The 12,350-nt window shown below is 36.5% G+C and overlaps 1 protein-coding gene across 1 annotated transcript in view; it reads left to right on the plus strand.

The window, feature by feature from the left end:
- Window positions 1–12,350, plus strand: part of CCDC158 (coiled-coil domain containing 158) — a 137,976-nt gene that overhangs the window by 59,338 nt on the left and 66,288 nt on the right. Inside the window, exons 15-17 of the mRNA XM_006885340.1 lie at window positions 1,872–2,030; window positions 4,067–4,159; window positions 11,083–11,208. Of these exons, the coding sequence (XP_006885402.1) occupies window positions 1,872–2,030; window positions 4,067–4,159; window positions 11,083–11,208 (378 nt within the window). The remainder of the gene's footprint in view (window positions 1–1,871; window positions 2,031–4,066; window positions 4,160–11,082; window positions 11,209–12,350) is intronic.

Raw genomic sequence — 12,350 nt, forward strand, 5'->3', positions numbered from 1 at the left:
TAATGAAAGTTTACAGAGAAGTTGGATTTTCATTCATTCTTTGTAGCACATTTTCCTCCCTCCCCTTCCTATCTCCCTCCCCCAGTTCACTTTCTTTTTTAAAAATATTCATTCATTGTTGTATGATTTCCTCCTTTCTCCCTTCCCTAAATTTCTTTGCACCTCTTATTCTGGACCATTGTCTTACATATAATGCCTAGTCACATATTCCTTTTAAACAATTCTCTCCCTCATCTGTTCCAATATGGTGTTCCTTACCTATCCACTCTTTTCCTATTCTCCTCCCAATGCTCCATGTCAATCCTGCTTTGTAACAGTGGTGTTATGCAATATTTGTCCTTTTGAGACTGAGACATTTCACTCATCATAATGTCTTTCAGGGTCCCTCCTGTTGTATAATGTTTTATGAGTTCAATATTTTTTCAGTGCTGCATAGTATTCCATAGTGTGAATACATGGTTTTTCTCTCCATTCATTTGTTTATGGGTACTTGGGTTGTTTTCATTTCTTTGCTCTTGTGACTAACACTAATAAACATGGGTGTGCAGCAAACAGTTTTCTTGATCTTATTCCTTCTTTTAAATCTTTGCATGTTTGATTTTTATTATCTAATCCTTATTGAAAGCTAGAAATGAAATTATTTAGTTAAATTTTGTTTAATACCAAAATGTCTCCCTCAATATCTCTAAGTAAGCTCATTCTCATTACTAAGCCAACTTGAGGGTAGGAACTATGTATCTTAATTTCTTTTACATCACAGGATCTAGTGTAGTTATCTGTGAAATGAATATTTGACCTAGAAATAAAATTGTAGTTTGTTAGTTATAGTCAAGTCACCTCTGACTCATAGTGACTCTATACAACCTTGCTTGCCCCTGCACCATCATCACAACCTCCCATGTTTATGTGCATTGTTGTAGTAACTTTATCAGTGATCGTTGAGGGTTTTCATCTCTGTTGCTGACCCCCCACTTTTCAAAGCATTATATATTTTTCCAAGAATTGGCCCCTCCTGAAAAATGCCTCAAGTAAGTGAAATGAAGTCTTACAGTCTTTACATTCTAAGCAAGGAGTACTCAAGCTGCACTTTTTTAAAGATAGACTTACTTGTAAACTCACAGAAGTTTTTAAATAAGCACATAATCTTTACGTTTTTCTATAATTTTAAACAAGTTTCAGTAAAATTTAGTATGTGATTAGCATTGCTCAAACAGTTTCCAACTTGTAGTGATCCTGGGTGACAGAATAGAACTATTCTATAGCTTTTTCAAGGCTATAAACCTTTAAAGAAGCAGACTGTTGAAATATTTTTTTATACTGATGAATTCGTACTAGCAACCTTTCAGTTAATAGCTGAGTTCCTAATTACTTCACCATAAGGGCCCCTAGTGTGTGATTGTTGTTACTGTTTTTCTAACTCATGATTCAACCTCCAGTGGATTTTCAGAGGAAATAAATTTCACTGGAAAAGATTGCCTATCGTTCTCCTTCAGAACAGCTGGTGAATTCAAACCATGTGCCTTTAGCTTGGCAGCGCAACTCCTTACTAGTGAACCACTAGAGTAGTGGTATATGATTACTTTATCTCAGTTCACAATACTGCTATCTCTCTTATTACACAAAACATTCCATATTTTATGGATTTAATAAAATAATTATTAAGCCTACAAAGAAGTATTATACTAATAGTGATGAAAATTAGATAAAATATAGTGGCACTATTCTGGAAGCTCTCAAGTCCAACTCAAAAGCAATTGGATGGCACATGGATTATACTATTTAGAGTTCTTTAAGTAAAATTTACTATCTCTACCTCTCAGAATTTACATCAGCAGACTATTTATTACATTTTTTCCCTTCTATAATTGAAGGAGAAGCATTTCCTAAAAGAAGAAAAGAATAAGCTCAGCCAGGAATTGAGTAATGTTTCAACAGAAAAAAACAAGATGGCTGGGGAACTGGATGTCCTGAGATCTCAAGAACGTCGTTTGAAAGAAAAGGTTGCTAATATGGAAGTTGCTCTTGATAAGGTAGGTAGCTAGTTACTAAATAGGTAAAGTAGGTATGACCTGACTTCATTAACTAAATAGAATAATTCAGAATTTAAGGCCTATAAAGAATCTCTCACTTTGTATTATAATCACTTAACACAAAGAATACATCTTACAGAGAAGGTTCTTCTGAGCCTTAGCACATAGTCATAATTTATACTTTTTGCAGAATTCTTTTTGAGCGTTGTAAGGTTTACCAAATTCCTAGGGCTTCCATAACAAGTTATAAACCAGATGACTTAAAATTTATTCTTTCAAGAATCTAAAATAAAAATGTTGGCAGAATTGCTTTCTCATGGAGGCTCTAGGGGAGAATTCATTCCATGGCTGTTTCCTAGGTGCTGGTGGCTGCCAGCAATCTTTAGCATTCGTTGGTGGGAAGATGTGTCACTGCAATGTCTATCTTCATATTCACACTACCTTATCTTCCTTTCTGTCACAGAAATATTTGCATCATTACATCTGGGACTCATTCATTAATGTAGGATTACCTGGTCTCCAGATCTTAATTGTATCTGCAAAGACTTTTTACCAAATAAGTTTCCATTCACAAGTACTAAGAGTTAAAGTTTCCATATATATTTTTTGAGCTACTGTTCATCCCACTAAACAAAGTCCCCAAAATAGCCAAATAAAAGATGTTAGATGGTCCTGATATTCCATGAATACCTGATTTACCACACAAAAATAATTTACTTATACTAATAAAATAATGTTCTGTTAATGGTGGGGAGTTTATGGGGTGTAGAATGTACAAGTAGAGAAAAAACCAAAACCAGAAAACCTCCAAATTAAAACCAAACTCATTGCCAGAAAGTTGAACCAACTCATAGCTGACCCTTCAGCAGATGTTCAGAGGCAATAAATTGCACAGGAGGAGATTGCCCATCCTGCCATGGAGCAGCTTGGTGGAACCATGCTCCTTTATTCTGGCAACACAGTGCCTTATCACTAAGCCACAAGAGTTCCCTATAGCAACCATATAGGGTCTCAAATATAAATCTTTACAGAAACACAATTTTCTTTTACTAAGCAGCTTATGAGTTTGAACCACCTACCTTTTGGTTAAGAGAGCAGAAGCTGCATTGCAAACCCAAAGCACACAGTTCAAATCCACCAGCTTTCTCAAGGATGAACAACCTCCCATATGACTTACGGCTTCTGAAAATCTGCTGGAGGGTCAGCTTTGAATTGGTTCCAACTCAACAACACGTGTTTACAAACTTTTGCTTAGCAGCTGTTTTATCACTACACCATCATCACCATTTATTATATAGCAGGATAAATATCTATTCTTTTCACTTAAGAACTCAGAAATATTCACTAGAATCACTCCTTGAGATTTATCAAGTCTCCTCAGTTCAGTAAAACAGTCTGTAATCTTGCCTGTGCCAATTCATGCTTTAAACATCATGTACTGACTCACCTAATGAATTTCACTTGTGATTATTTTTTTATGTTTTTTTAATTTTATTAATTTTAATAGACATTTACAGAGGTTTTGGATTTCCATTCATTCATTGCCACACTTTTCTCCCTGCCCACCCCTCCCCACCAGTTCGCTCCCCTCTCCGAAAAGAAAAAAAAATCCCTTCATTAGTATACAATTCCCCATCCCTTCCCCCCACCCCCCACCCCGAGTACATTTCTCTATGCAACCTTAATTCTGGATTCCTGTGCTAACCATAGTACTCAATCATATATCACCTCTAATCTGTTCTTTCCCTCATTTTTTTACAAATTTCTATATTATGTATTTTGTCATTTCATATCTACTTCACTCATTCTTTTGGGTGGCCTCTTCATACTAAATGGTAGATGCTAAAAATACAAAAAATATAAACATAGTCTCCAGTGGCTCTCAACTTACGGCGTAATAGTAAGATCATTACAATACAAAGGGCCAAATATATAAGAAGTTTCCTCCAGGAGGTGGCAGCTCTGCATTTGTAGGTTAATAAAATAAAAGTAGGTAAGAAATTAGTGATAAACCACATGTGGCTGCTTGATTGTAGGCATCTTTGCAGTTTGCAGAATGTCAAGATATAATACAACGCCAGGAGCAAGAATCTGTGCGCCTGAAACTTCAACACACTTTGGATGTAAAAGTAAATTTGCTTTTTTCCATTTTATCATAAATATAAAAAAAATAATGCCTATCTTTAGTATATGTTCACATTTTCTTTATGTCCCTTCAATACTTTCAATACTATCTGATACTAACAATTATAAAGTTTACATAATTGTTGGTGCCTATAATTTTTCATGTTGAAACTCTATACTGTATCTGTAGTTTACAATAAAGGAATGAAATATAAAAATACCTAACTTGAGGATATCTGAGAGAAGAGTATTCCACACAGAGGAGTTAAACAAGATAAACCGAGTGTTTGACTGTTAGAAAATAGCATAAGTGAAATAATCTGTGTGGCAGAAAGAAATATGTGATATTTTAGCTTTTCTGACTCTTAAAGGGAACTAATGTTCTTGGAGGATATGTAACAAGAGAAATGGGAAATGAGGCAGTTTCTTTCCCTCAGCCCTGTTACTGCACATGCTTTACCTTATGTGAGCTTCCAGTCCTCAGGTGAAAAAGACGACCCTGGGATAATTTTACCAAAATGTCAAATTTGAGGGGAAGTGAAATAAGCATTAGGTATCTTAAGGCAGAAAAGTCATCTGTTGCTCTTGTTTCTGGCAAGATAGTTTCTATTCATAGCTGACCTCCTTTGGGTTTCTAAGGCCTTAAATGACATGGGTGTCCATTTTTCTTTTTCTTTGTGTGTGTGTGTGTTATGAAATTATTCCTAGGTCTTTTTTTAATTTTATTTTAATAATTTTAATGAACATTTACAGAGATTTTGGATTTCCATTCATTCATTGTTGGACTTTTTTCGCTGCCCAGCCCTCCCCCCCACTACCACCCCCCCACCCCCCAGTTTGCTCCGTGGTACATTCAATACTCTTCTCCAGCACCATAGCTCAAAGGCATCAGTTTTTCTATCACCACTAGTCATTGTCCAGATCTCTGGTGCATAGCAAGTAATTGCAAACACTCTGGCCTGTATCAGCTGCACCTTAGTCTCCAGACTGACATTGTTGCTCTTCAGTACTCTGGACAGGTCCCTGACAGCAGACCCTCCCATGGTAATTCATCTTTTGACTTTCTGGCTGCTGGTACCAAGAGTGTTGATTGTGGAGCTAAGCAAACTAAATCTGTTAACAATCTCAGTCTCTTCACCATCTGTCATGATGCTGCCAATCCACCCAGTGGTGAGAATCTTTATTTTCTTGATGTTGAACTTCAATCCATATTGAAGACTGCAGTCCTTGACCTCTTGCAGTAAGAACTTCAGGTCCTCCTCAGTTTCAGCAAGCAGGGTTGTGTCATCTGCATAATGCAGGTTGTTGATTCTTCTTCCAATCCTGATGATCTATTCCACATATAGATTGAAAAGATACGGAGATAGGGCACATCCCTGGCATATACTCTTTCCAATTTTGAACCATGCAGTATTTTCTTGCTCAGTTCTAATGACTGCCTCCTGGTTCATGTATAGGTTTTGCATAAACACAATCAAGTGCTGGGATTCCCATTCTTCTCAGAGTTAACAACAATTTGTTGTGATCCACACAGTCAAATGCCTTTGCATAGTCAATGAAACACAGACATTTGTCTGGTACCCTCTGCTTTCTGTCAAGGTCCATCTAACATTAGCTATAATATCCCTAGTACCATGGCCTATTCTAATCCCAGGCTCCACATCTGTCAGTTCTCTGTTGATGTGCTGTTCCAGTGAATTGTCAGCAGAATCTTACTTGTATATAATATTAATTATGTTGTTCGATAATTTCCGTAATCTGTCAGGTCACCTTTCTTTGGAACAGGAACAAAGATCTCTTCCAGTCAGTTGGCTAGGTGGTTGTCCTCCAGATTTTTTGTCATAACTTGGTGAGTGCTTCCAGGTCAGCATCTGTTTGTTGAAATATAGCAATTGGTATGCTATCACTTCCTAGGACTTTGATTTTTGCCAGTTCCTTCAGAGCAGACTAAACCTCTTCCTTCATCAGCACAGGCTCTTGCTCATACTTTGTTTCATGAAATTCTTCCATGTCAGCCAATTCCTTTTGGTACAGTGGCTCTGTATACTCCTTCCATCTTCTTTTGATGCTTCCTGGACCATTTAATATTCTGTCCAAAGCATCCTTAAGTTCTGCAACTTGGTCAAGGCTTGAATTTGTTCTTTAGTGTCTTCAGCTTAAGAAATGCTGAGCAAGTTTGGCCCTTTTGATTTCTGACTCCAGCTCTTTGCACATTTTATAATATTTTACTTTGTCTTCCTGTGCTGCTGTTTGACATCTTCTGTTCAGCTCATTAATTTCTTGATTTCTTACCTTTGCTTTGGCTTTTCAGGGCTCTGGTGTAATATTCAGAGTCTCTTTTGACATCCATCTTGATATTTTCTTCCCTTTCTGTCTTTGTAAATTACCTTTTGCATTATTCATGGGTGATGTCCTTGATATCCTCCCACACTTCATCTGCTCTTCGCTCATTTATGTTCGAGGCCTCAAACCTGTTCCTTGCCATTTTCAAGGGCAGTAGTAATCCTAGTGGCTTCTAGGCTCTACTGTAGTCTATTCAGAATAAGAAGTTTTTCCAGAATTCTATGACTTTGAAACTAGGGGGGAAATGAAATTAACTGTGTGTAGAAAGAACCATAAAAATGCTGTAGACTCTTTTTTTCGCCTCAATCCACTCCTAAGAATGTTTTAAAATTTTTGTTCATCTAAAAAACATGTTGAATTTACTACTTTTTGTGAAAATGAAGAAAAGACAAATAATCAAAATCTTCAGTTATAAAATCTTATCAAGTTAGATATATTAAATTGAAAGATTAGTACCCAGATAATTGTGAAAACATCCAACAAATAAACAACATATTGCTTTGAGCAAATCTTCTGAAAAAAAAAAAACCAACCCATTTTAAGTGTTAAAACGCAAAAGTATTACTTTGAAAGTTAAGATGCACTTGAGCCAAATCCTGTTGTTTTTTTTTTCATTCTCATGTGCATATAAAAGCTGGACAATGACTAATAAGACAGACCACAGAAGAATTGAAGCCTTTGAATTATGGCGTTTGAAAAGTATTTTTATTATGCCATGGGCTACCAGAATGAATTTGTCATCAAATTCTTCTTAGAAGTCAGGATGTTTGACATCATTTTACATACTTGGGACATGTTATCAGCAGGCATCAGCCTCTAGAAAATATCTTCCATGGTAAAGTAGAAAATGAGAGAAAAAGAAGACTTTCAATGAGCTGGATTAGTATAGTTACTATAATAGGCTCAAACAGTTCAATAATTGTGAGGGTGGTACAAGATCAAGCAGTGTTTTGTCCTGTTCTTTATAGGGTCACTGAGTTAGAACCAACTCATTGGTATATTACATCTCATTCCACTAAAATATATATCTACTTTTAAGAAGTGTACTGTCAGTGTACACGTACTTTAAAGACTTCATAACAGATACTTTCAGAGGCAAGAGCACTTTGTAGTTATAAAGAATCCTTAGTAGTATGCCAGATATAGTTTGTCAGAGATTGGAAACCAGTGTGTTAGCATCCTAGGTATGTTTGCCCCTCTGGAATCAGAAGTGTGAATGTATTATCTAAACATATACTTAATGCTCACAGTAACTTAGATGTCTAGAACTATCTTTCATAATGTTGTTGCTAGGTGCTGTCAAGTTGATTACAACTCCAGTGGCCCTATGAACAACAGATCAAAACCATCCTCACAGTCTTGGCCATGCTCTAAGCCCATTGTTGTTATCACTGTGTCTGTCTAATTAAAGGCCCCCTCTGATAACATTCTAAAAATATGTGAGACAAAGTTTCACAATCCTTACCTCTAAGGAGTATTTTGGTTGTGCTTCCTCCTACACAGATTTATTTGTTTGGCAGTACATAGGATAGTCAATACTTTTCACTCACACTGCAATTTAAAGACATCAATTTTTCAGTCTCCCTTATTCATTGTCCAATTTTCAGTTGCATAGGAAACAATTGAAAATATGCCTTGAATCAGTCATATCTCATCTTTAAACTGGCATCCATGCTCTAAGAAAGAGGTCATTGGCAGCAGAATTTCCCAGTGCAACACATCTCCTGATTTCTTGACTGCTACTACTGTGAGTGTTGATTGTGGGTGCTAGTAAAATGTAATCACTGACTTCTAAAAATTGCTTCTTACGTTTCACATGAATACAGTTTAGTGTTCTCAAATTCCCATTCTTCTCAGTGTTACTATAATAATTTGTCATTATATGTTGTTGTTGTTCTTATGTGCCGTCGAGTCGTTTGCGACTCATAGCGACCCTATGCACAACAGCCCTAAACCCTGCTCTATCCTGCGCCAACCGCACCGCCTCTGACACACCCATCCCAATTACCCCAGTCACCGAATCAATCCATCTCATAGAGGATCTTCCCCTCCTGCGCTGTCCCTCCACCCTCCCAAGCATGATGTCCCTCTCCAAGGACCCGTCCCTCCTGGCAACATGTCCAAAGTATGTCAGACGAAGCCCCAGAATCCTTGCCTCCAAGGAGTAGCTTGGTTTAATCCTCTCCAAGATGAATCTGTTTGTTTTCCTGGCAGTCCATGGTACATTCAGTACCCTTCTCCAGCACCACAGCTCAAAAGCATCCACTCTCCTTCTGTCCTCCCTAGTCATTGTCCAACTCTCTGATGCATAACAAGCGATTGCAAATACCATGGCCTGTATCAGGCACACCTTAGTCTCCAGAGAGACACCGTTGCTCCTGAGTACTTTAGAGAGATCCCTAACAGCTGACTTTCCCATCGCGATACGCTTTTTGATTTCCTGACTGCTGGTGCCAAGAGTGTTGATTGTGGAGCCGAGCAAAGTGAAGCTGTGAACAATCTCAATCTCTTCGTCATCCATCCTGACGCTACCAATTGGTCCAGTGGTGAGAATCTTTGTCTTCTTGACATTGAGCCTCAGTCCATACTGAAGGCTGCAGTCCTTGACCCGTCGAAGAAAGTGCATGAGGTCCTCCTCAGTTTCAGCAAGCAGGGTTGTGTCATCTGCATAACGCAGATTGTTAATAGATCTTCCACCAATCCTGATGCCACAATTCTCCTCACAGAGCCCAGCCTCTCGGATAATCTGTTATGGAGATAGGATGCATCCCTGGCATACACCCTTCCCAATTTTGAACCATGCAGTGTTACCCTGCTCTAGCCACAGTTTGTTATGATCCACACAGTCAAATGCCTTTGCATAATCAATGAAACACAGATAGACATTCTTCTGGTATTCTCTGCTTTCAGCCAAGATCCATCTAACATCAGCAACAATATCCCTAGTACCACGACCCCTTCTAAACCCAACCTGGACTTCTGGCAGTTCTCTGCTGATGTGCTGTTTCAGTCGTTTTTGGATAATCTTCAGTAGAATCTTGCTTGCATGTGAAATCAATGACACTATTCTGTAGTTTCCACACTCAGTTGGGTCACCTTTCTTTGGAATGGGAACAAAGATAGATCTCTTCCAGTCAGTTGGCCAAGTGGTTGTTCTCCAGATTTCTTGGCACAACTTGGTGAGCACATCCAGGGCAACATCTGTTATGTGAAATACTTCAATTGGTATACCATCTATTCCTGGAGCCTTATTTTTTGCTATTTCCTTCAAAGCAGCTTGAACTTCTTCCTTCATCACCATAGGCTCTTGCTCATATGTTATTTCATTAAATTCTTCAGTAAAAATACCTTTGTATAGTCCATAAAACACAAATTTTTCTTGTGTTTTTTGTGCTTTCCATTAAGATCCACGTGACCAGCAATTAATATCCTCTGTGGCCTCACCTTTAATTTCTGGTAGTTCTTTTTTGATGTACTCTTCCCGGCCATTTTTAAATAATGTTCAGTAAGGTTTTACATGAATGTATCATTAATGACATTTCTACACTCTGTTAGATCACCTACCCCCTCACCCCCAATAGGAACGAATACAGATCTCTTGCAGTTAGTTGGCCAGGTAGCTGTCTTCCAAATTTCTCAGCATAGGCTAGTGAGCACATCGAGGGCTGCATCTGTTTGTTTTTTTTTTTAAAACACTTCAAGGGGAGCTCTGGTGGCCTAGTGGCAAGAAGCTGCAACTACAATCCCAGAGGTGCACGGTTCGAATCCACCAGATGCTCTGCTGGGGAAGGAGGGGCAATCTCCTCCTGTACCAGCCAGATCTGATTTGACGGTACACGCACACAAAAATAAAAAAAAAAAAACAAACACAACACTTCAATAGGTATTCCATGGGCCTTATTTTTTGCTGATGCCTTCAGTGTAGCTTGGATTTCTTCCTTCTATACCATTGGTTCTTGATTATATATTACTTCCCGAAATGGTTCAGTGTTAGCCAGTTCTTTTAGGTACAGTGATCTGTATTCCCTCCATCTTCTTTTGATGCTTCCTGCATCATTCCTCATTTTGCCCATAGAATCCTTCAGTATTATAACTTGAGGCTCAGATTTGTTCTTCCGTTCTCTCACCTTGAGAAATGCCAAGTATGTTCTTCCCTTTTGATTTTCTAACATCAGCTCTTTACACATTTCGTTATAATATTTTTTATTTTTTTTTTGTCTCTGGCTCTCACTTTAACATTCCTTCCCAGGTTTTGTCTTTTATGTTGTTGTTGTTGTTCTAGTGTCAACTCTAAAGTCTTTTCTGATATTTTTTTTGGTATGTTCCTTCTTTCCTGCTGTCATCCCACAACTCAACTGGTCTTCAGTAATTAGTGTTCAGTTTTTCTCAAATCTGTTCTTTTTTTATTAGTGTTCAATGCCTCAGATATATTTTTTAAAAAATAATAATAATAACTAATACTTCATTTTATAACTATGTATATGTTTAACACGTAAGACTGAAATTATGTTTGAAGAAAATATCTTTTTATGTCACAATTCTTTGTAGTTGGCATTTCTTTTTTCTCAAATATATTGTTTTTCAGGAACTTCAGGGCCCTGGGTACACTTCAAATTCTTCTGTGAAACCACGCATTTTACAGCCATCAGCTGCTGCTCGTTGTCATTCTAATGTCCCATCTTCCCAGTCTACAGGAAGCTTCCTGTCTCATGTAAGTAAACAGTACTGTAGTTCATGCAGCAAATAGTATAACATATAAGGAATGACATACATAGTATGCAAGTAATTTTAAGTCAGGGAGAATCTCTTTAATAAATAATGCGTCTGTTATGGCATTTTTCAATAGTTTGACTTCTACCTTTTCTTTTTTTTTTTTTAACTTCTACATTTTCTTGTAAATTGTACAAAGCTTGTCAGGTTTGAAAAGTAAAATTTGAAGTGGCTAAAATAAGCATCACTTAAAATGCCAAAGGCAAATTGGTCGCATCTTTCCTCATCTTTAAAAATGAAAATAAGAATAAGTTGTATTAAAAAAAAAGAATAGGTTGTATATAGTTTTTCCTGAATTATTTGTGAAATTATTTATGTTAATAAAAATTGTGTTATTCATAGACTATTTTTACTCCTTTTAGCGAAAATGTTACTTACTTTAACATAATTTTAGTTTACCCTTTTATTCCTATAAACTAGAGGAAAAATATACCCATTAAATAAACATCAGATTTTGTATCTTCTGAAGATAGATAATTAAGGAACCGTTAATCCCATAACCCATGTTCAGCCTCTAACTCTTAATACTTATTCCATCTATCACACATAAAAATTAATTTTATTAGTTACAAGCACAGTTATTCCTCCTGCACCATTAAAATGAAAACAATGTAGGTTAGATTAAAAGTTGAAATTGAATATGTTTACCTTGTATGTTGTTGTAATTTTTAATGTTTATTAGATTAGTGTAAAACTTGTTAAGATAAAAAGAATTTATAATTAACTTTTTTATCCTTAGCCTTATGAAGAAAAAAAAATTATATATGAGGTGCTTAAAGTTGTTTATTGCCAAAATCTGTACTGTGTAGTTTTTTTCTCCCCTTTGACCTTCAAATACTGAATTTTATTTGTAATTTTATCTCTACATTACTTTATTATATTCCTTTGTGAATTTTTAAGTAGTTAATATTTTAATCAGCAAGAGTTTTAAAATACATTTCAGAAGAAAAGCAGAATACAAATCATATTTTAAAAAAAAATGATACCAATTGAGAAAAAAAAGGCATTAACTTTTTAAAATTATTATTAAATTTTATTAGTTTTAATGAACATTTACAGAGATTTTGGGTTCTCTTTTATTCA

This window comes from Elephantulus edwardii, unplaced genomic scaffold (assembly GCF_000299155.1).
Source record: "Elephantulus edwardii isolate Elephantulus edwardi_28Jun2011 unplaced genomic scaffold, EleEdw1.0 scaffold00042, whole genome shotgun sequence".
In the NCBI taxonomy this organism is placed as follows: domain Eukaryota; kingdom Metazoa; phylum Chordata; class Mammalia; order Macroscelidea; family Macroscelididae; genus Elephantulus; species Elephantulus edwardii.